Source organism: Ursus maritimus, unplaced genomic scaffold (assembly GCF_017311325.1).
Source record: "Ursus maritimus isolate PB19 unplaced genomic scaffold, ASM1731132v1 scaffold_2, whole genome shotgun sequence".
Classification (NCBI taxonomy): domain Eukaryota; kingdom Metazoa; phylum Chordata; class Mammalia; order Carnivora; family Ursidae; genus Ursus; species Ursus maritimus.
Genome location: NW_024424452.1, coordinates 48,081,511 through 48,106,127, shown reverse-complemented (window position 1 = coordinate 48,106,127; position 24,617 = coordinate 48,081,511). Strand labels below are relative to the sequence as shown.

Genomic DNA, 24,617 nt, shown 5'->3' with positions numbered 1-24,617 from the left:
AAGACTTCTGCCTAATCCACCCACACATTCACCGTGCATGACTGAGGTGTGGCGGGCACGTGACCCAGCGAACCAGGCCCAGGATTTTAACAGACCTCATGTCTTCACAGATCTCCCTCTGTTTGGGTGCCTGGGGAGTTCGCTCCTTGTGCCCCCGCCCCCCATTATTTCCAGGTTCTCGGTATTGAGTGTGAAGTATCCCATGTAGATGTCAACGATGGGGCTTGTTAGAGCCCACAAGTGAGAAGCTTGGGCAGGAAGCCTGCAATCTGGGGACTTGTTATGGAGCATGTGGGATTTTTCCAAAAGACATCCTTCTCAGGTTGGGGGTGGCATCAAGAGCCAGATTCCACCCGAACTCCACTTGGTGCCAAAGACTGTCTTTGCTCCGTTTAATTTCAGGCACGTTCTCTGGACACCTGTGCCCACATGCTAGGTGCTAGGGCCACATAAGAAAAATATGGTCCCAGAGGTGCTTATTGTCTCATGATGATGAGAATGATGGTGGTGGTAATGGGGACAGCAGTAAAATTCACTGAACGCTTGCTACATGCCTATTCCTGGGCAAGGTATTTTGTATTATTTCATTTAACACACAAATTCACCCCAAATTATTCCCTCAATTTACTAAAAGGGGAAACTGAGTCTTGGAGAGATTAAGAAACTTGCCCAAGCCATCATAAGGGGCAGAGTCAATAATCAGTCCGAGGTCTGTGTGACCTCTAACTGCCCTCCAATGCCACCCTCCCAGTCAGAGGGCACAGCCTCTCCAGGGCACAAAGATGCCTCAACTACCCAGCGATAAGTGCCATGGCTAAACACAGGGACTCTGTCTGAACACTGGTGTTGCTCCTGTGTGCCCCTGAGAACACAGCAAAGCCCAGATGATTTTTCTTCAGAAGCTCTTTCTGCTCGATCCTCAGCAGGCTAGATGGGAACGTAAAGGATATTTGAGCATTAAGTGAACCAGACGGATTATTAGGGGTTTCATAGCCATTTCTTCTCTTAACTCTTGAAGACTATGTGATTCTTTTCGTTGTACAGATCAGGATGCTGGGGCCTGGAGGAATTGACTGATTTAAGTTTGAACAGTTCATCCGTGTCACAGCTGGGGGTTGAACTCAGGCCTCCATGTTTCCAAAGCCAGGCATGCTCTTTCTAGTACATCCAGTTATGCCATGAAATGGCCTAAAACTTAAGGACCCTGTCTGTTGAGTTAACAAATGCTCGCTGGGGCTCTGGTGAGGGAAAGCACTGTGCTGGGCGCAGGAGAGACAGAGGAGTCTGCCACGGAGCCTTGTCCGAAGGAGCGCACCGTCCAACGGCGGGTGGGGTGGGCCGTGCGGATGATTCTAGACAAGATCCAAAGAATGCAGTGCTGTAAATGGTGCCTTTGTTAGCTGACCCCCCCCCCAATTCCGGCTGGCTGGTTTGGGATGCCCCCTTTCACCTTCAGAAAGTTCCGAAGCGCCTGGTGCTCTAGCTCCTTTGAGAGATCTGAACGTGAGCACAGGACCAGGGGATTCCTGGGGAAGAGTTCCGAGGTCAGAAGAGTTTGCAGCCCCAGTGTCCCCCACCACCCTGGTCTCTGGCCGCCCCACCAGAGTGCGGCCTTCTCTGTCTAGGCAGTAACGTGTCTGCTTTTTTTCCTCTCGCTGGAAACGCACTTTGACATTTTTTAACAAATAACACAATTTTCCCTTTGTGTTTCCCTTAATAAAACACAGAAATGAGAGCAAGAAAAGGAAAGTAAAAAAACATGTTCCTGTCATCTCCACTCTGTAGCAGGATGTCCTCCCTCCCTCGCTGTCTCCCTCCCACCACGCGAGGGCCTCTGCCTACCCCGTCCTCAACTCCTCGCCCCACATCTCAGCCACAAGCGTTCATGAGTCTGGTGGTGGCGCTTCTGGGTTCTCTGCCGTAGAAAGGGTGGCTCCTCGGCGGGTCTGCTTGCCTCCCTGAATCTTCCACAGATGGCTCCTTAACAGAGGACAGGTGACGGCCGAGACCTCAAAGAGGACCAGGGCCCCCTCCCGGATGAAGCGGTACCAGCAGGTTACAGGTCCCTGCCCACCCTCTTGACACCCCTTATTCATTGTTGCTCCTTCTTCATTACCCTGGCCTGTCTTCCTCCAACGATGGCAGCTTCCAGACCAGCCTGGCAAGGGCCCTCCATTTCCTCCTCAAAGCAAAGTACTAGGCAAAAGACATAGTGCCTGGATCTCTTGGAATCTGCTTGAAGTTGCAGGATTCCTGATGTTTGGAACAGCTGCCTATCTCTTAACAGGGATAAAAGTTAAGTTTCCACACTTGGGGCCAAACACCAATTGTACAATTGCAATTCGGGGGAGATGTGGCCTACCAGCAGCCCATATGGAAAAGGACAGAGGAGGCTTTGTTCATAACATACACAGGATGAGTCAGCGGCAGCCACTGAAAATGCTAACCCCAAATCAGGCCATGTTAATGAGTGTTTTATGGCCAGAGAGAGGAGACGAGGTCCCGAACGCACGATCACTGGAAAGCTGCAGCAGGTCTGGGTGCCATAATTTAGGAGGGATAGAGAAAAACTGGAGCAGGTTCAGAAACAAAGTGAACAGAACAGAGAGGGCAGCTCTGCCCACATCTGACAGATCTTGGAAGTAGGATTTGACATTTCCAATGGCCAACCCTGAGCAATCAATGGACCAGATGTGGCCGTGCTAGGAAAACGAATTTTGACCCAATATAAACTTAACACTTGGACCAGATGAGTTTTAAGGTCACTTCCATCTCTAAAAGTCAGTCATTTGGGGTGTCTCTTCTAAAGCCTGTTTACCTCACTTCCACAAACTCTCAGAAAACAGTATTTCTGATAAAAGGGAGACTATGGTGGCTTCTTCATAAAGAGCTTCTGGACAGTGGGCTTTGTGGCCTCTTCTGTCATTAAAAAGGTGAAATCACAGCGTTTGAGTCTAAAATGCAAAACCATGTGACATGATCAGGGGAACCTTTCACAGATGGAAAGATGTCTGTCTACCTACCCACGATGTCACCGAGCTGCTTCAGGCCGCAGTGAAATGATACTGGGGGAGGAGTGGGGTTCATGATCCCCAGTTCATTGAGAGGGGGAAGATAAAGCATAAAAGAGAAAAGCCTGAACACACAAGGTGTATCTTCAACGGTTTGGACACATCACTTAGCCACATCAGTGTCTACACCTGGACCAATTCTGCAAAGCGCATTATAAGGAGCTGTTGGTTCTATAGCCAACTCCACCCCATTGTTTCATAGACTCAGACCAGGAAGGACTTTCAGACCACTGAGTGAGTGAGTACAGCCCCATCATCGCAGGCGGGAAGTATAGTTGCTCAGAAAGGTGAACTTGGCCTGCCCCAGTGGAGAGCTGGCCGTGCAAGTGAGGTCCTTGGATTCCTGACCCCATGGGCTTTCACCTTTACTAGAGTGCCCCCCCACCCTAGGGAGCACCACACTCACCCGTCAGATAAGTAGTTGGCATTTGTTAATCACATGTATGTGCCTGGCTCTGCACTAAGGACCCCAGGGTTCACAATGTGATTCTGAGACACAGTCCCCTTCGTGAAGGTGCCCAGGAGTCTGCTGGGGGAAAGACAGTCCTAGCCGATACTTGCGAGTGACCTATACTAATCAGGCTGCCTTCCAGATGCAAAGACCATTTAAGGGGCTTGGGTCCCAGATCAGATGAGAACCTACTCACTTTCAGGGTATTCTCTAAAAGGAATATTCTTACCACCGGTCAAACATATTTCATAAATTCAAGACCTTTAGTGAAACCAAAACTATTGGGCATTTAAAAATACTCCTTATGCTTGTATTTGCCCGACTACTTTTTTTTTTCTTGCCCAACTTCTATTTTATAGGTTATCCTATGAATACTTTGGTAATTCATATTTCCCCCCCACACTCTACCTGGGGTGGCAGAAAGGACAAAGGACAGGTGTCAGGGGACATGCCACTAGCCATCTGGGCAGCATCAGGGAAATTTCCCAGCCCTGCTAAGCCCCAAAGTTTCATCTGAAACAATGGATAAAACTATTTGTTCTGCCTTCCTCACAGGTTTGTTGTAAAGATCAAGCAAAATCACGTATGTGAAAGTATCTTGGAAAGTATAAAGCAGCATTCAAATGTAAAGTATTAAACTCTTTGCCCTTTTCCCTTGTTGCCCTGAAGTCATATTCTGTGTTTGGCTTGTGGCTGCTGGCAGAAAGCACTTATAATGGCAAGCGGGGTCAAGGCCCCCCGAGTGCATGGGAGAAAGAGCTGCCAGCACTTTTTCTTTAAAAAATAAGGAAGTGGTCCTGTCCTTGGAGAAGGGAATAAAAAGCGCTGGCGATGTGGCATCTGGCCGGGTCAGGTTCACTCTGCCAAAGTGCCTGGCAATTCTAATTCAGTTCCCTTCAGGTTAGGAATTGAGGGGTCCCCAGAGAATCCGGCTGAACTGACCCTTCCCATGGTATTCACTCTGCTCCCATTTTCCTCACCTGTAATATTGGGATAATCATTGTCTTCACTTCATAGGGTTGCTGTAAAGATGAAATGAGTTAACTGTGTAACCAAGCCTGGCACATAATAAAATGTTCGATAAATGTTAGCCCGCGTTATGATTTATTTATTGAGTATCCACTTGGGGCCAGGCACCGTGCTAACCTCCCGGAGCACACAGATGATTAAGACCCTGTTCCTGCTCCTGGAGGGGCTAAAAGGTCTACCACTGGAAGCTAAGGTTGGGAGGTGTAGGGAGTTGACATTTCCCCCCAGTACTTTGCTCCCCTAAGTATGCCCCCTTCCTTAGCTGACTCAGTGTCATTGAGGGCTCAGGGTCTGGGGGTCAGATCCTACCTAGTCTCTGCCAGGAGCCCGATTCAAGCTTTGGCCGTGGCTCCTATGGCCTCTGCACACCCCATCCGTGAACGGGTTTCCATCTGAAACGGTGAAGGGGTTTCGAGCCCCGGGGAAGTTGGGAACTTTGCGGGAGCCCCGGCTGACCGAGAAGGGGATTGGGGAGCTCTGCGCCTTGGGGGCCCGCAAGCAACCACACTCCCGCCAACAGTTTCCTGGCGCTTCCGACGGCGCGGGAAGGGCTGCGGTGCTGCTGTCGCCTGCAGTGGCGGAGAGCGGCCGGGGACGCAGCGTGAGAGCGCCGCGGTGCCTGGGGCGCGGGGGGCACGGGCGGCGGTCCCGCCGGCGCGCCCTGACGGAGCCCTTGCACGTGGAGGGGAGGAAACTTTGCGTGCCTGCGAGGCCGCAGCTGCGAGCTGGGCCGCGCAGCCGGGCCGGGAAAGGGAGCTCGGCGGCCGCTCCAGGGGCGCGCTCCCAGCCCGCCTCCCCGCGCACCCCACCCCTTCCCTCCGCCGCGCGCCGCGCCGCGGCCCCTGTCAGCAGCGGCCGGATCCGCCCCGACGCAGCAGGGCCCGACTTGCACCCACGACCCCGCGCCTCCGCCCTTGCTCCCGGCCTCGGAGAAGCCCCGGCCCTTCCCGCCCCCGAGGAGCGACGGGGCCGGCCAGGACGTCCCGAGAAGGCCGGCCGCCCGCCCGCGGCCACGTCCCGGCCCGGCCCGGGCGCGCCGAGGAGCGGAGCCAGGGGCCGACGCTAGCTCGGGCTCCCTCCCGGCCGCGCCGGCTGCAGCCTCGAGGGCCTACGCCGCTCCCGGCCGCAGCTCCCCGCGGCGCCCGGCCGCTTCCTCCCGCCCCTGCCGCGGGGAGCGAGCTCGCCCACCAGGTAAGGAGGGCTGCGCGTTCCTGGGCTCCGGCTCGGGCGGGCGTGTTTCGGAAAGTTGATTTGAAATGCATCCAAGAGCGAGCAGGGCCAGCCGCGGCTCCTCCCCGAGGCGACTTCTTCGCTCCTGCAGACGTTCCCGGCACCAGCAGACCGGCGGGAGGACCGCCCCGCGCGCCCCCAGCAGCTCTCAGCGCCCGGGGTCCGCGAGCAGGCGGGCGCGCTCCGGCTCGTTCTCTCGGCCCCGCCTGGGCCGGGGCAGGTGAGGGACGCCCCGGACCGGTCGGGGCGCGGGCCGTAGACCTCGCAGTCCCGCGTGCCTGGGCCCGGCCCCACGAGGGAAACACCCACTCCTTTCATCCCAGTCTCCCCACGTCGCTGGGTTCCCGCAGAGTTGTCCCTAGGGCCCGCATTAGTATAGGTTAGGGCGGAGTCGGACTCGGGATGGGCAACCTGGGACTGAGGACGGGGTGAGGGTGTGTGTGTGTTGGGGGGGGGCAAGCGAAGGAGAAGCGCAGTTGGGGGGCGGAGGTCTAAGTACAAAACGCGTTGACTTCAAGTGAAATCAGATCAGTCAGAGCAGTTCGCGGTGACTCGTCTCTCTCCTCCCACCCCACGTTTCTCTTGGCTGGACTCTACCCTCCCGACTCATTCTGGTGACCCTGGACACTCCCTCCGCTCTTTCCCAGGAGTGTGGCGGCTGTGGGCTCCCGGTCCCAGAGGGCACGGACCCCAGAAGCATCGTTTCCTCTCCTCTACAGGTCCTCCCGGCCCGGCCCGAACATGCTGGACGGCCTGAAGATGGAGGAGAACTTCCAAAGCGCCATCGAGACTTCGGCGTCCTTTTCCTCGCTGCTGGGTGAGTGTTCAGGCAGTGCGCCCCGGGCGCACTTTTTCCACCAGACCCCCAGCTCTGCAACCCAGCTCGCCCGGACCCGGTCGGCAATAAGGGAGCCAGGGCCCGTGTCCGGCAGTCAGTTGAGCCGACGCTCCGTCTGTCCGTCAGTCCCCTTGGGTCCTTCCTACCCCAAACCGACAAGCCGCCCCAGGCCTCACGCGCGGGGCACCAAATTCCCCAAAGCCGTGAGGGGCGGGCGAGATTGCTCGTGGGCGTCTGAGTGGCAAGTGATTAAAAATACCCAGGGCTGGATTTTTAATCACGGAGCTGATCGACATCTCGTAAACGCCTCCCGCTTCTCGGCCGCCTAGGGGCGAGAATAGAAAACCCGAGGCTTGAAGGCGCCCAAGTTCGAGGCGGCTTCTCGTCCCCACCAACTCCAGCCCCAGTCTCAGCCTCGGGCCCGGTCGAAGGGCTTTTCCGGGCCGGTGGGCAGCGCAGCGCGGGGATTAGCCCGCACCGCAGGGCCCTCGCTTCTGTTTTAATTAACTGGAGCCGGACCTCGAGGCCAGCGGGTTTCCCCCTGCCTCCCCAATCCCTTTGCAGCGACCGCGGAGGAGCCGCGAGCCTAGGGCCTCGAAAGGGTGTCCACACGCGCGGGTCTCGCTGATCTGGGCCAAGGATTCTCAACCCCACCTCCCACCCCGACCTTGGTGCTTCTCAGGTGTGGGCGCGGGTGTTTTAATATTTTAGCGGGAGGGATTTTCGTTTTGTCATTTAAACCTCTTGCCTCTTTCCGTCCTTCGGAACCGCTAGAGCGGGGTGAAGGCGATGAGACAGTTTGGCTGGAGAAACCATATCCAGAGAGGAATTTCCCCTACTCCCCAGATGAAACGAAATCACGCGCACTGAGTTCCCCTCTTTCAACCGCGCTTTCGGAAACTTCTCGACTCGGTGCAGCGTCGGAAGAGCGCGGGGGCCTGAGGTGGCATTGCCCTGGCACGGAGCGCGCGCGACCTTGTGCCTACAGCGGGCGTCGCGGCTCACAGTGTGCGCTCCGCCCGGCTCACGGAGGCTCCCAACGCCAGGGTCCTGGCCCTGAACGCCGAGACAGGACAGAACGAATAGACAATTTTACAATTGAGAACTATCTCGCTACTTTTCTTAGCCCTCCCTGCGTGCCCCAAGGCGACTGGCCCCACTGAGGAGCTGGTGGCAGGATCCCCCAAGGGAAAAAGCGACAGGAGTGTAGCAAGGAAATGAGGAAGGGTCAGGCCCTTTGGGACACCACGCGCAAGAGTATTGTTATCAGGGGACAAGGCCTTCTTTAAATAGCTGTGAAATGTGCTGACAAAGGCGGCCAAGCGTTGTTCCCAGATCCTAAAAAAGGACACCCTTCCCCAGCAAAATAAAGGAACAAATGGACAAAAGTCCAAGGCGTAGGGTAGAGAGCATTCCCTGTTTGCGTGGAGTGGGTTTGGGGTGGGTGTCGCTCGCAAGCGCGGTAGCTGAACGTGCGGGATTCCCAGAATTCCCGCGGCATCTCCGCGCCCTGCTTCTTTCCTCTTCCCCTCCCCGTTTTGATGCTTCTTAATTATGAATATGTCTACATACATATATATATACATAAAATTATACGTATAAACCCACCTGCAACTAGTACTCCAGCCAAGGCGCAGCACTTTGGGGTTCTTTGCCTGGAGCGAGATGGTATTTTTCTGTACGCCTGAGACTTTTTAGGAGAAAATTAAAAATTTAAAAGTTTTCCCTCAAAAAATACAACAGAATCACGTTTTAGCCAAAAGAAAAAACCAATCCCCCAAATTCTTTTTATAGACTCACCGTTTTCATAATAGTCAAAAGAGACAAGCATAGTGACTTAATGCTTTCGAGATAAACCTGGGAGCGCAAATTTATTTGTAGTCTAATTTTACTGGTTGTGCGCACATTTGCGCGAATACCTGGGTAGGTTTGATAATGAAGGCCACTTATTCTTGATTTCCGCCCCCTGCCCTGGTAGAATTTAAACCTTCCCATAGAGTTAATGTTTATTAGAAACAACACCTGGTTTGATTTTTCTCGTTCTCTAAAACTCGGTTTGGTTGATTAGCGGGGGGCTTCCCAGGGTGGGGGGCGCAAGGGAAATAGGCGGGCATGGAGTGATCCGAGCGGGTCCCGGCCAGGGTTGGCCGCGATGCTGGGCCGGCGCGGTTGACCGGAGACCGTCTATTGCTGCTGTAGGCAGAGCGGTGAGCCCCAAGTCTGTCTGCGAGGGCTGTCAACGGGTCATCTCGGACAGGTTTCTGCTGCGGCTCAACGACAGCTTCTGGCATGAGCAGTGCGTGCAGTGCGCCTCCTGCAAAGAGCCCCTGGAGACCACCTGCTTCTACCGGGACAAGAAGCTCTACTGCAAGTATGACTACGAGAAGTAAGTGATCGCGTCGCCGGAGCGCGCCCCCCACACGGGCACCAGCAGCGAGCGCTGGAGACCCTGTCCTCCTTGACCCCCGCCCGCTTCCGGAAGGCGCGAGAGGCACCCGCGCTCTCCCAGGGACGCAGAGTGCCGGTTCAGCCCCAGGTTGTGGCCTGTTGCCCTCCCCCGGGGCGGCGGAGACGTGCGCGGTGTGCCCTGCCACGACACGCCCGCGGGGGCGCGAGCCACTGCTCCCTGCTTGCCCGGTGTGCAGCCCTCCCAGCTCCTACTCCGACGTGGCCCTTCCCAGAGGACACACCTCTGTGGGGGCTCCGACCCGAATCCGGCCTGTTCCCGGCTCTCCCCTTCCCTGGGGTGCCCCGCGGGCTGCCAGTGGCCCACGTCGGCTCGCGGGGTTCCCACTCCGTCTTGGCCACGTGTCTGTGCCACCCACGCGCTTAGAGCCAGCAGCGAGGTTTCTGCTCGCACGGCCTCCGTCCCCTGTTGCGCGGCTCCCGCTCGGCTTTGTCCACCCGCGTCGCGACAGACTGGGCTCTGAAATGGCGCGGCTGCCCCTTCGAGCTCCGCGCACACCCTGTTTGCCTTTTCTCTTACGGTGCCCGACCCCCCGCCCGTTTCTCAAAAACCCTGGGGCGCAGGGGCAGTTAGGCCAGAAGCGGGCCCTGACCTGAGGCTCCCTCCTCCCCGAATTCCCGCGTGGGTGTGCGGTGCAGCCTTGCCCCGGATTCAGTTCTCTCCTGCCGACGTAACCGTTCTGGTGTGTTTGGAGGAGAATTAGGCGGCAGGTATTTAAGAAAGGAGTATTTGGAATCTAGATTTCTGTAATGCCTACAGCCTGGATGCGGCCGGGAGTGGGAGTTAGAAGGATTTCCTGGTGCTCGCCAGGCAGGCCCGGAGTTGCTTAGTGGGTCCTTGGAGAGGGAACTGCTTTTCCACGTCAAAACGGCTCGTCAGTAGGGACACTGACTTCGCAAAGCTGTGCACGGTCCTGAAGGCAAGGAAGGCGGCTGAAACGCAGGCCTCTCTTTTTGCACACTGGGATTGGTGTGTGGGGCCGAGTTGGACGCGCGTGCGCGCGCAGGAGAATTCCGCATTTGTTACTGGTGAATAAAAGAGCAGTACGTGGGGATAATCAAGGGAGGGGCCGTGTGCAAGAAAAGCAGTTCCTATCACGTTATTAAAAACACAGTGAAGGGGGGGTGCAGAAGTCTCCGCATAACCAAAAAACAAAAACACTGAGCAAGAACAGAAATACCTTCCTTTCAGTGTTGCCTGGGCTCTGAGGTTTACTGAAAACTGGCAAAGCGTTGATACCCAGTGACCACGCAGGCGCACAGTTTTTCTGCCGCCCCCTGCTCCTTTACCGTCCTCTACTCGAATTTTGCTGTTCTGTGGAAGGGGTACTGGGCATTTTGAAAAGATAACTTTGCATTTTTAGCATTAAAAAGAATGCATGTTCTGTTTGGGGCGCGTTGGACAATACAGAAATGAATAAAGAAATGAAAACACACGACCACTTCACAAAGTGGTAATTATGGTTAACATTTTTTAAAGAAGACATGCCTGTATGTGTTCTTGGTTGTCTGTTTGTTGCCACGGTGTCTGAGTGAAAAGTGCAATTTTTAGGGAATTAAGCAGATTTTGCCCACCGAACTTCAAGTATCACCTTTGGATAAAGCTTCTGGTTGATTGCTCGCTTTTTTCCCCCCGGTCTTGCTTTTCATCTGAAGGTTTTGGGATTGTGTAGACCCAATCTTTATCTTTCTGCTTATAGATTACTGAAATGTCCACATCCTTCAGGCACAACACTAGCGAATTCAAAAGTATTGGAGCTTAGGAAAGGATTTGGGTTGTGAATTTCTATTCTGTTTGTTAAAAAAAAAATCACGAATCAAAGAAGGCTTAAGGGTCAACACAGCTGTCTGGCCAGTCAGATCTTCTTTAAGGAAGTCAGGCTGTGTCAAGAGGGGAAGAAACAGTTGTTGTAAAGTACTTAACACAACAATGTCCTCTCCATCTCAGCCCCCCAGGTTTGGCGGGGTTTGGGCTTATTAGGAGCCCACTAAGGTCAGTTCTCCTCTCTCACAGCTATTTCTGCAAAGGGAAAATTGCAGGGATCAACTTGCCAGCTGTTGGCCAGAACCAAGAAGATTTTGTAGAGGGCGTGAGCTGCATTGTTCAGAGAGGTGTTGGTGTTACAATGAGGGGTTTTAATTTTAATTCTAACATCTATTTCGGAAACACATGTGCAAAATGGTGTTTCTTGCACTATTTAGCTCGTGGCACCCTATCAGCACGGGTCTGTGCCCAGCCCCTCGATTTTTTTTTTTTTAAAGGATGGGTTTTAGTCTTAGTTTCTCCTCTGTTCCCCATCTCGATCCCATTCTTTTTTCCAACAAAATGGGGTTTTCATATATTGAATAATCTTCACGGCATCAGCGTGCATGGTGGTTGCTTGTTTGTTTCAAAACCAGGCTCCAGACAAATTCCTTTATTCAGCCAAGCTTCTCTATGTAAGGCAGGGGGCTGGGTGATGAGAGGCTATGAGACCCAAGTCCCAGCTGCCTTCAGGGGGCTTGTAGCCTAACCTCTTTGCCTTCTGTATTCTCCCAACTGTCCAGGATTTCTTAGAAGCCTCCTCTAAGTGCAGAAATAGGTACTGCCTAGGAGTCCTCTGGAATGACTGGATCTTTGTCGTCTAGAGGGACGTTTTCAGCTGCAGATAACATGAGACAGTCCCAGACAGCACTTCTTTCCTCTTGAACGAACTGATTCTTTAAAAATAATTTTGCCCTTTTGGGTGGATCTTTTTAAAATCTGAGGCCCAGACAAGGCAAATGGAGGGAGAGGAAGAAGAGCTGGAAGTGAGGTGATGGGACTGTGGGGGGGGCAGATGAGGAAGCCCATGGTGGAGATGCAGGTCAGGCATACCCTGCTCTCCAGATTCGCCAAGTTCAAATGCTATTCCTGCACATTAAGATGAAAGAACGTTATAGCTCACGTGCAGTCTTTGGTGAAGGGCGGAAACATAATATGAACAAAGCGAGTTTATTGCATTTATTTTAGCCATTTATAGGTGCTGTGGGCAGTTTTGCATTTGAATTATTAGCTGCCTATTCGTGGTGTCAGGTGGCCAGCTAAAAAGTGAAAATTCTACTCTATCAGCTAGTGGTTACACCTTCTTGGTGTCAAGCACCAAATTTGTCTAATTAAAAAAAATGGAATTGACAGTGGCAGCTGAGACCCAGCCATCCATTTCAGACTTCAGGATGTTTTGTTAAATATTTGTCTCATGCACTATGACACCCTTAGGAGTAATTTTTCTTCTGATCATCCAAAACAAATAAGCATTTAAGGCCGGAGTGCAGAACACTGATTTATGAATGTCCGCAGAAATTAAGAGCTGGAGGCGATCTTTTCTGAGCATGACAGGTCATCAAAGAAAACTAACTGGTTAGGTGGGATGATAGGTTTACAGAATTGCTGAAGCTATACCCAGTGATTTAAAACAGGGGGGTGCTACAGGTATGGATGTTTAAAAACTGGATCCCGCTGTTTTCAGTGTTCCTAAAAGTTAGCAGACAACCAAAATATTTTCCAGCCTGGGGGACTTCTATTTATATAACTGTTGTTCCCTATTTAACTGAGTCCTCTGTGATCTGGGTAGTTTGGAGCTTTCCCTGAATTTGTTCCAAACAAATACTGTAGTTGGACTTCAGCTGGAGACAGAAGAGGCTGCTGAATTACGGGAATGCGGTAATACAATAGATAATTAAGCCTTCTGGAAGGGATCCCACATTTAAATCAAGTTTATATTGTTTCTTTCATGTGCCTGGCAGCTCGGTGCGTCAGCTGGGGCCCTCTTCTCTCACATGTGAAGTTTATCATTATCCCGTAGATTGTTCTGGACATCCTAGGAGCAGAGTGGAATAGTTCTGCTGTCATCAGGGCTGTTCTCATAACATCACAACTCCCCACATGTCAACAGATCCCAGGCCTTGGGAGACCTTTCCTCAGAGGGCCCGTCCATGTTTCCCCTCCCCTTTCTTTGGGAGCAGACCAATTTTCCGAAGACAGGGACTACAATGGGGCAAAGCGGATATCCCATTTAGAGCTTTCTCGGTCTAGCCTTCGGCCTGCTGATTGGCAGCCCCTCGGAGAAAATGGCCGAGGTAATGATCTCTATTAGGACCAGTAATGAACTAATTCTGCATTTTATCAAGGTAGTGTAGGATGTGTGTGTAAGGGAGAAGAATTAGTTAATTAGTTTGGTTTTATTACTGGGACATGACTAGGAGATCAAAATTGGGCATGCAGTTACTCCTGAAAGGGAGCCCACAGCCGAAATTACAGAGGCAGCTGTAGATTCTTGCTGTACTTTATCTTTTGTTGGCCCCGCTCCTGGCATAATAAAATGTAAGGAATATAAAAATCAAACACAGCTCGGTAATAAATTGGTGTCTGCATTAAATTGCAGGGGGGTTTAGCTCGGGGTAAGCACCGTCCGCGGGCTGTGGCTGTGTGTTGGTGCAGGCCGACTAATCTCTTTTTTTATTTGAAGGGTGATTGGAAACAGTCCTCGCTCAGAGGTGTTTTCTCTTTTTATATGGATTGGTCCCTGGGGAGGACCTCCTTGGAATCTAAGACTTAAAATTTTGAAATAAAATTAGACAGCACAAGTAGATATTAATAGTATTCTGGGAATTGTATACGAACGTTGCTTTTCAGAAGAGGGTTGTGGGATTCTTTAGATCCTTACATAAATGGAGCACGTTATAGAAAGTTATTTATCCAGTCCTGTTGTACGTACTGTAGAGTCCTGGGACTTCTGTCATCCGCCTAGTAAGGAGTTGCCTTTGCTTTCAGCTTTCAGTGACAGGAGCTGTTCTGAAAGTTCATTGTTTGTCTTCCCTTTCAGTTTCATTTTTCTCATTTATAACTTTGGCATTCGCCAAAATACTGTTACTGATTTTAGAGAGGCCTTGTCATCGTTGCTTTCTCATTCTGGAAAAATGTGTTTTCGGAGCTCACGAGCAGGTACTCTTTCTCTAATGAGAACAATTCCATTTCTTTTTTTTTTTTTTTTAAAGATTTTATTTATTTATGTGACAGAGAGACAGCCAGCGAGAGAGGGAACACAAGCAAGGGGAGTGGGAGAGGAAGAAGCAGGCTCCCAGCAGAGGAGCCTAATGTGGGGCTCAATCCCAGAACGCCGGGATCACGCCCTGAGCTGAAGGCAGACGCTTTAACGACTGCGCCACCCAGGCGCCCCACAATTCCATTTCTTAAATTATCAGCTAATTAGTCTTTATGGTCAAAGAAATTATTTGGGTCACAGCATGTCGAAGTGAGACAAGAGGCAAGGATTTAAAATACTCGTTATATTATCAGAAATTTAGTAAAGCCTCTTAGGGTCAATGCCCATACAACACGGCATTGTTGAATCCCATCGTATTCAAAATAACCCATATTGAATCCCATTCACTTAAGTGTTAAGTACAGTCGTACAACTTCAGGGAACGAACGATGGGGGGTGGATGTGCGATCACACGCAAAGATTTAAAAATAATTTCTGCCATAACTGTGAACCCTTAGCCTTATTTGAGCGCTTTTCAGTTTTTTTATTTTCAAAGATCTTTCTAATGTGGATTTTTCAATGTCCTTTCACGTCTTCAGAGGGGAGTTCTTGTGGGCTGAGATCAGGAGGAGTGGGGGCCCCTGGGGTGGCATGCCTCTCCCAGCCTCTGCCCAGAGAAGCAGGGTCCCTGTCCCGGAGGGCCCTGTCCTCTCTCCAGCAGGCCTGAGGCTGCCCCCTGGGAACACCTGTGTTTTTCTGAAAGTCTCTTAGTGACATGCAGACGTGGTGTTGCCAGCACCCTTGCAGCTTTGCTGTGGGAAAGTTGGTGATTTTTAGGAGCAGAATGTAGAAAGGGTTCTGAAGGAAATAATATTAGAGGACAAAAGACATGAGGCCCTTCTCTCCTGTGTGCCCAGTTTTACTGGAACCTATAGGAAAACCAGCTTGGCATTTACAGCGTCTCCGTGGTCTTTTTGACTAGCACGATGTGGGACGTTTTAGTTAGTTTATCACAATTAGAATTAGTTCTGTGATCGCTGACCAACGTCGGCTGCCGCTCTGTGTCTCTTTGTCATATGTTAAATGCAGCCCGGCCAACCGCCTTGCTGAAACGAAGGGAACACCTTCCAAATGTCAAATTGTTATTTTAGTCAAGCACAATTATCTGTCTCTATATTTTTAACCAAGACGAAATTAATAAAATTGCTACGGGCCCTGGCATGAGTTAGCAGGAGGATTAGAGCTGCATCGGCTAAAAAGGAGGTGTAAACACTGTCATCTTGCTACATGTTTGTTTTCACAGTACTGAAAATAAATAAAATGAGACTTAGGGTAGGGATTAAGTTTCTTTTGGTATCACACAGCAGATTCGATTGGAATGCAGCAGAAACACGGAAGTATTTGCGAAGATGTTATGGACGGAATAAGACCGGGGCCTCCATCTGTGTCTCACCTTGTGTGTCTGCTGGGTCCCATCACAGATGACCCCATCTGGGGATTTAGAAAGAAGATTTTTAAAAGCTGCCTCTGTGCTGTTCTTCTCAGTTGGCGAACCGAGGCAGCCGAGTCCTCTGTGGGGCTTGTCACCTGGCCGCCATGCTTGGATGAGCCAGCATTGAAGGAGACCATTGCCAGATTCCCCATTAGTGAGCCATCATGTCACCACAACTAAAAATACAGAGTGGACTGTGCTCTTCCTAGCCCTCTAGCCCAGACTCCACGGGAGAGTCTTTCCCGATTCCAGTTTGGGGAACCTATTTTTGGATAACAGTAAATATGTCTGGCTTTTCTGACTCCAGTGTCTCCCCAGCCTATTAGATTGGCGTTTGATCATTGTTATCCGGTAATGGGCCGGCCCTGCTAGTTGTCTGGCCACTATGGGTCAGCCTACCTTGCCTGACAGGCCCAGTCAAACTCTGTGCATATAACAAATATCTTTAGCGTCCAGCATGGCTGGGAATGGACCACATGCTGTATCTGGTGCTCCCATCTGGCCCCCTCCCATTCTGCCTCCCCCTCACTCCCCTGTGCCCTGTGGAATTCTAGTAACATGACTCTTGCCAGCATCAGATCTTACTTCAAGACCATCTCATCAACCTCCTCATTTTTCCCCCCCAGGGCATCCTTATGGACCATGAGGCCTCTTTTGATTTGCTCACGTGGAGGAAACTAATTAGTCTTCTGGATGCCAAAGTCACAGTCCTGTCTCATGGCCCCCCTGTTACGGAGCAGGGCTTAGCTCAGTGGTTGGCAAGGGGCACACCCCTCCGGTTTGCGTCATCTCATGACCCTTGCTCTTTGGGGGACTGGTAGGGTCCCCCGAACATCTTCTGAGTGTGCCTGGTGCCCCCGTGGATGCCACCTTGTGTGCTGTCACTCTAGATGGATGTTTCCGGGGGGTGGGGGTCAGAGAAGCACCTGAGTCTGACGCTGTCGCCGGTAAACCAGAGGAGTTCTGATAGCATGTAAGCACACCGTGCATCCTTAACTTCTTGCTGCTTCTTCGGACATGGCGCTTGTCCAACCTGGCAAGAACTTCTCCTCCTCTATCTCTGGAGCACAGGTTCTGCGGCTGCGATGGAAGGGATCTTTCCAGCAGCCTCCTCTCCGGTTCCATCGGCCCCTCTGCTACCCCAGCGCCACGCCTAGACTGCAGTTCTGGTGCCTCTCCCTATGGAGCCTAAGGAACCTTTAAAAGGATTTTTGAAAACAAAACAAAACAAAACACCCCCTCCTGAACTCCAGATTAGCCTCTTAAGCTCATTAAAGTTCCTTTAAATACCAAAATGTTGGGCTCCTGGGGACGATCCCCCAAACCATATTTTCATTCTTAACATTGTTGTCATTCACTGTGCAGCAGATTAAGGGCAGCTCCCTCTGGGCCCAGAAACGGTCCCCTCTCTCTCTGCAGGAGGGTCCAAATATGTCTTTGTTTGAGGACTCCAATAGCCTGAACCTAACTGAGTAGGAGCCAATGGCGGCTTGGCCTGGGGCCCCCAGCTCCATGCTGGAGAAGAGGTTGATGTCTTTGGGGGATAAGATGGGGCCTAAAATGGGGAATGGGCAGTTGAGTGGAGAAGATGCGGCTTGTACAGTTTTCAGGAGCTTGGTGGCCACGGGGCCCTCTCCCAGTCCGGGTGATGGATGACTGCTCCAGTGGCCTGGATTTAAAGGACTGTCCTTGCCCTAGAGAGTGAGGCTGGCTTAGCGAGCCTCTTTCTGGGACCCAGAAGAGATGCCAGAGCCCAGTTTCTGTTCTTCCCCCAGGCGTTGGTGGGCCACCACAGTTCAGAGGTGGATTTTTGCGGCCATACCTGCCTTTGGCCCCATGCTGCTCTTCACTTCAGCCTCTTTTCCAAGGAGCCTCCTTAATAGACCCACCCCCTCTCTGTCATTTCAGGCTTCCTTTCCTAAAGCTGGCTCTTGGGGAGAGCTTTCTGGTTTTGACAGTGGAACAAATCCTTTTTAACATAACCATCGAGAGTTTCCTCCCCTGCTGCTGGCCCCCCTCACCCCCCCTCCTCCTGCCCCTCCTACATTGTAGCAGGGATTCCTTTGTGCATGTGTTCCTGGTACACAGACAGTGATGGCCGCCATCTTCACAGGGGTACAGGCCAGCTCCTCAGAGACGAAAACCAGTTGGCAGTGCCGTGAGGTATACTTTGGAAACCCAAGGAGGAAGAACATTCCAGAAGACCCTCCCTTGCATTTCTTTAGCCAGAGTGTTGCTTGGTCCCTGTGCCTCTCTTTCCCTTGGAGCTCTATGTACCCAGCATCCCTAGATTCAACCAGAACACTAGTTATACAACCCCCTTTTCAAGATCTCAGCTCAGTCTTGTCTTCTTGCTTATCTTGTGCTCTGAACCCATCTCTTGACCTTATAGATTTCGTATTATCTTGTGTACAGGATAGAGCCTGGTCTTAGCTATCAGTCAAATTGGACAGGATATTATGAAATAATTCACTTGGGATGTACATGAGAATGTGGTGTTCTTTTAAAGATACTTTTTAACTGAAAGGGTGTTCAGTCGAAAAGGAATGACTACCTTACAGTAGAATTTGAGGTCCTAGAATGGGACCAGTAGAGGAGATAATTTTGGACAGAATGCAAATACCACTTTGTAGGGGGCTTTCCTGTTCGGCTGGTTGTGATTTTACACCCGCTCCTTTTCTCCTGGATTCTGCTCCTGGTTGGGGTCTTCCATTTCAAAAATCCATATCCATAGATGGAAGGGGTTGGACAGGTGGGTAGGGTTGGTTTGGGCACTGTGTAGCTCCCTCCATTCCTGGAAAGATAACTGGAAACACACGTCCTACTGTCAAGAGATGTCCAAGCCACAATCTCCTTATCCGTGCAAGGGACTATGCTATCAACCTCCTACGGTTATTGTGACACTTGACTAAGAAAATGAACATGAAAAGCTTTTTGGTAAAATACAGAGAACTCTACAAGGTTGGGTATTATATTTGTTTTTTATTTTTATTTGAGTAAAAGAATTTAGATTCTCAGGAGCTGTGCATGCTAACTCTGCATGGTTTTAGTGGTTTAGAGCATAGACTGTGGGCACAGGGTGTCTGGGATCACATCCTTGCCCTGTTGCTCACTAGCCATTTCCTCGGGCAAGGGTCTTACTTTCTCAGTGCTGGTTTCCGCTCTCTAAAATGGGGGTAATGATAGTACCAATCTCCTAGGGTCATTTTGGGTTAATATTTAAAAAGTGTGCAGGTCTGGGGCGCCTGGGTAGCGCAGTTGTTAAGCGTCTGCCTTCGGCTCAGGGCGTGATCCCGGCGTTCCGGGATCGAGCACCACGTCAGGCTCCTCCGCTGGGAGCCTGCTTCTTCCTCTCCCACTCCCCCTGCTGTGTTCCCTCTCTTGCTGGCTGTCTCTCTGTGACATAAATAAATAAAATCTTTAAAAATAAATAAATAAATAAAATAAAAAGTGTGCAGGTCAATGCTTGGCTCGTAGGAATTTCCATAAAAGGACATGTTGAAAAAAATGTATCCTTTTCCATTTTCTTTTTTCTTTAGAAGATTTTATTTATCTATTTTTGTGTGAGAGAGAGAGAGACAGAGAGAGAGAACAAGTAGAAGGGAGGGGCAAAGGGAGAAGCAGACTCCCTGTTGAGCAGGGAGCCCGATGCAGGACCTGATCCCAGAACCCTGGGATCATGACCTGAGCCAAAGGCAGCTGCTTAACCAACTGAGCCATCCAGGCGCCTTCCTTTTCCGTTTTCAAAGAAACTTCGCATGTATTTTCTTTATTGGACCTCACAACAATTTTAAAAATTAGATAAGAAGAGGTGTTTTTCTCCCTCTGCATTTTATAGCTAAGAAACTGAGGCTCAGAGAGGTTAAGAACTTGCCCAAGGTCACGCTGTTGGCAAAGAGGGAAGCTGGGATGCAGTCCCCAGCCGTGGACTCCTGGTCCAATGGCCTTTCCTCTAAATCACACCATCTGCTGCTTGAATTCTGGTGTTCACACTCCAGTGAGATCACAATTCTCAGTTTGTCCCGTTGAACCAGCTCTTGGAGAACAAGTCCCCACCTGCTAGATACTTGAGCTTTCAGGCAGCCTTCTGACGGTCAGCTGTTTACGTATTCTGTGGTTTTTAAGGAAGTTTTTTGGAATTGGGGATTGCCTGAGCGTGTGTGTGTGTGTGTGTGTGTGTGTGAGAAAGCTGCTAGCATCCACCCACCGCTCCTGTTTATCAAACTCCACACCCACAAAGCCATACTGCCGCCATCCTTTCCTGTCCCATCCCATCTGCACTGGGCTCCATGGTTCCTCTAGCTTAGCTGTTCTTCTCCACCGGAAGGATGACAAAAAGGCAGACAAGCATCCATTTTTCTTTCTCTCCAGCTCCCAGAGTTTGCTATTGGTGGCTTGTTCTGGGAGCCTGTCTGCACATTTGGCAGCAGAACTGTTGAATATCAGATCTGGAGCCTTCCAAACATAACTTCCATTGGGACTAGCCAGCAGCTGTCCATCCATTCCTTGCATAACCCTTTTCCGAGGGTTCTTCTGAACTGTGTTGTATTTTCAAGCGAGCCCCAGCCTCAGCTAGGAAAGATCCCTCTGTGCCCTGGTAGGAGGCTGATTTTCAAAACTGTTGACTCCCTCTTGTTTATTACATGAGCTGGCTGGATCAAAAAAAGGGATAATGGAATCTTGGTTTTTAAGGAAATTAAGTATTCCTGTATTGTATTATTTCACTCACCGGTGCTGACACTTGGTTCACTTAAAACTAGTTCCAGTCAATTTTAGAGAGATTTGGAATGTAGGTCTGAATTTAATCTCTGTAAACTGGCGTGTAATGAAACTAGAGATTTCAGGTAATACAGCAGTAACTGGAATGCACGTTACCTGGTTGTATGCGGATTTCTCAAGTTGAGAATTAAATGGAATCTTATAAACAGTTGGTTTATTAATTAAGTCACTCATTCATTCATCTAATCATCAAACAGATTTATTAAATTCCTCTATGTGCCAGGTATGTAAAAAATGAGTAAAATGAAACACGGATGTATTAACAATCTAGCCGAGACTGTTTAGAGACATAAATTAAACAGATGCCTAAGAGAAGGATAAGGTTGTGTGAAGAGAGGTCTGGCCTGTAGGACAGAGAGCCCACTCATTTACGTCCCTTGGTTCTGCAGTACTCTGCTCTTCGTGACCTCCATACTGCTTGTCACCATACGAAGTCTATATTTATCTGCTGCTTTGTGGTCTGTGTCATTAGGTCATAAACTCGGTGAGGGCAGGGACCTTCCTGGTTTTGTTTTGTGTTTTGTTTCTTGAGACCTGTATCTCCAGCATCTTGCACGGTCCCTGACACGCAGTAGGCATTAGACAAATGTCTGTTGGGTGAATGGATAAATTAATCTATGTGTGACTTGCTTGGGGTTGTTATAAAAGCTTCATGGAAGAGGCGACAGAAAATAAACTAAATAAATAAAGGCATATTTCAAATTGTGGTAAGCGCCAAGAATCTACGGAAGAGTACATAGTAATACATAACCAGGGGACCCCAAGCTTTAGGGTATTTTATCACATAAATCAGGAGAAGAGGGGAATGCCCAAGGGGATACTACATAGAATGAGAGGAGCACCGGCGGTCAAGAAGCCCATCTGCGGTGGGACGGCACAGAGGCCGGAGGGGAGGCCAGGGTGAGTGGGGTTCTGGAAGACAGGACAGTGGTGGGGACTTTCCAAAACTAGGGCTGCCTATTTGCTCTTAAAATTGGCAGTTAGTCATTGGTAACCTTATCAAGAGTAGTTTTCTTCTTCTTCTCCTTTTTAAAAAAGATTTAATTTATTTATTTGTCAGAAAGCGAGCACAAACAGGGAGAGCAGCAGGCAGAGGGAGAAGCAGGCTCCCCACTGAGCAGGGAGCCCGATGGGGGACTTGAACTCGTGACACTGGGGTCATGACCTGAGCTGAAGGCAGATGCTTAACCCACTGAGCCACCCAGGCATCCCTCAAGAGTAGTTTCATCAGAGGCATAGAGGGGACAGGACAGCATTTTAATGGGTTGTAGAGTCAAATGTAGTCGAAAGAGCAGAGGGAGTGATATGACCAGCTCTTCTGAGAAGGTGGACAGCAGAAGAAAGGTCAGAAGGGAAAGAGACAGCAGTCCATGGGGTGGAGCTAGAATGAAGGGACGATGTCCTAGGATGGGCTAGTCTTGAGCCTCCTTGATGGCTAAGATGCGTTTCGTCAGGAAAGGAAGGAGGTTGAGGATCAAGGAGAGAGAGGGGCATCCAGCTGACAGAGGAGAAGCCTGGGGAAAGGTCTGGCCCTGCTCTCCTCTCTCCCAACCATTTATTCCCTTTGTTCTTTTGTGCCCGTCTCCATGGATTAGCGGGAACTGAACCACAGAATGGAGGCCCACAGAAGGTGGGTCTGTTTTCTGTCACTCCTCAGGTAGCCACGGCAGCTTCCCACGTTGCGTCTTTTCCACGGCCACCCTGGTACATGGGCCTGAGGGGGCCAGCAGAGGGAGGCTCCAGCCCGTGTCCTTCTTCTTCAGACCCTAGTTGTCTTAGTGCAAACCTCGCTGTCTGTCACCTTCCTGTCTCCACTCTTCAGCAGTCAGGACTCCATTTGGTTACGGTGTGGCCCAAGGTTTACATGGTGTGGCCAGTTCCCCAGGACATGTGTGCCAGGCTCCCCAGGCCTGGAGCTAGTGAGCTGTGCTAGGCAACTAGACCGTCCACGTGCCTGGCGGTGGAAGGGCCTTTGCGTCCTGGGATACCCAGGAGAAACCTGAAGAGAAGGGCGTCCAGGATGGGGACGTGGTCCTCCTCGTAGGCTGTGATGGCCCAGTCTCTCTCCACCTGGCTGTCACTGTTTATGGTCTCGTTTACACGATTGGTTGGTATGTGAACTTTCTCAGACTGGAGACTAGAGTGACCTGGAAGATAGTTGTGGGTTTCTCCAGAAGCCTTGAGCCATAATCCTGCGTTCGCCTCTGCTTTGGCTGGGTGGGTCCGGGCAAATCACAGAATCTCTTTGAGTTTATATGGTTTGCCTCAGTGCCTTTCCTTTGAGTTCTGAGAGGTGTGGCACACGATCACAGACTGATGTGTCCAGTGAGGGAGTGAGAATGTTTTTGACGGGAGCAGGAAAGCAGTGTATGGATGGGTATGAATCTTTCCTTAGGTATAGGGCCATCATATCCATATGACCCTAGGAAAGAAAAATAAGTAAGTGTCATAAGGGGCCAGACCTCTTCACTTAGAAGGGGATTAAGCTAAAATCGGTGCTACCAAGGGAGCCGAGTATTTTTCAATGGTTCTGCCTCTGTGGCCAGTAACTTCAGTGGAAAAAATCAGTGACAGGTTATGTTATCATAGACACCCAACTGATTCACGGAATGAATTTTTCTACTTGGTTTCGACCGAGCTCCACAGTGCTAGAAGGGAAAACTGTGGGGAGCGCTGTGATGTACATTTCGGTACTTCGTGATGTATTATTTTTCAATTTCCCTGTTGACAGTTAAAGAGCAAAGGCCAAATGGACTGTACTCTTTTAAGTGGCAACGTGGACACAGTGGGATCGTTGGAAAGCCATTAGTAGCCAAACCTAGTTAATATCAGCTCAGGTAAATGCGCTTCCTCACTGGCGCCTTTCCCTCAACTCAATTATTAAAGGATTAAAGGACTTCCCCAATGAGCTCCCTTAAAAATTTAATGATGTACAGTATTGCAGGGGTCGAACTGTTACGACAAAGTGATTCAGCTTTGCGCTGATATCGCTAATCAGACAGAAAGGAAGATTCTGAAGCTCCCATTACCTGTAATAGGGGGAGACCCGCCGTCAGTAAAGGTACATGCTGTGGCATCCAGGCATCTCATGCTCCTGGCTTTTACCAGATTGAGCCAGCTTCTGGGGGCAAGGTGGAGGGACAGTATGTCCTGCCCGTGGCCCTCTGTCTGAATAGTTCTTATTCTTTCTTAGAATTGGATAGTATTTTCAGGAGAAGCTGATGGAGAGAGATGTATTTAGGGCTGTGGTTTAATACTGTAATTGTGCATAAGGGGGTCGTTCCATTCCCAGTGATCACTTGTAGCCTTCTTCAACATGAAGCATGTGCTTTTTTTTGGGGTGGCTGGTAACACGTGTGCACGTGCGCACCCACACATGGACACACTCTGTCCCCTTGTATAACTGGGGATATGCACGTGTGGGATCACTGGACAAAGTCAGAGGTGTAACCTGCGGCTAGAGAACTGAGTCAGCACTTGTTAGTTTCTGGGGGGACCCAACCTGTGTCCTCAGACTCATCAGCATCAAGGGATAAATACTGAGCTCATAGCCACAACCAGGCTCAAGGTCCACAGGCGTCAGTGCGTGGTGAGTGTTGCAGACATGCGGGTCTGCAGTGGGGAGTGCGGCGCGGGGTGAGTGGCTGGCACTTTCCAGGTTGGTGGCATCTGTCTTAATGGCCACATCTCCATGCATCTCACTGACAGCCTAATTGATGAATCACTCAGCATTCATTTATTTTTAAAGATTTTATTTATCTGATTTTGTCCGGGAGAGAGAGAGAGCAAAAGCAGAGGGAACGGCAGGCAGAGGGAGAAGCAGGCTCCCCACTGAGCAGGGAGCCCTATGTGGGACTTGATCCCAAGACTCTGGGATCATGACCTGAGCCAGAGACAGACGCTTAACCGACTGAGCCACCCAGGCATTCTGAATCATTCAGCATTTGGAAGCCCTGTATTTCAAGGGTCATTTCTAATTTTAAAATCCTATTTGGTCTGAGATCTCCTTTTTTTTGTTGTTGTTGTCGTTTTGGTTTTTTAAATCCCATTCCTTATTTGGTTGTTCTAAAGTTGGAGACCAGATTAGCATCATTTTTCCTGTACAGTTTTCAGTTTTCCCTTCTAAGAGGCGCATCTATCTTGACTCAGTTTCTTTTCTCTCTCTGCTCTGAATTTACCATTTAATTAAGAATATTGTTGTAGTGAAGGTAGGATTTAGAACTGTGGTCCCAACCCTCCATTTCAGCCAGCCTGAAAG

General features: G+C 50.4%; 1 protein-coding gene and 1 long non-coding RNA gene across 2 annotated transcripts in view; one reads left to right on the top strand and one right to left on the bottom strand.

The window, feature by feature from the left end:
* Positions 1-563: 563 nt before the first annotated feature.
* Positions 564-5,865, bottom strand: LOC103658231. Its single transcript, XR_005836311.1, has 5 exons — positions 5,740-5,865; positions 4,503-4,544; positions 1,843-1,980; positions 1,451-1,526; positions 564-1,352 (listed from the first exon to the last, which is right to left on the bottom strand). It is a non-coding gene; the product is annotated as an uncharacterized LOC103658231 (long non-coding RNA).
* Positions 5,694-24,617, top strand: part of LMX1A (LIM homeobox transcription factor 1 alpha) — a 153,296-nt gene continuing 134,372 nt past the window's right edge. The window contains exons 1-3 of the mRNA XM_040635990.1: positions 5,694-5,742; positions 6,501-6,598; positions 8,819-9,005. Coding sequence (XP_040491924.1) covers positions 6,523-6,598; positions 8,819-9,005 — 263 coding nt within the window. The 5' untranslated portion in view covers positions 5,694-5,742; positions 6,501-6,522. The remainder of the gene's footprint in view (positions 5,743-6,500; positions 6,599-8,818; positions 9,006-24,617) is intronic.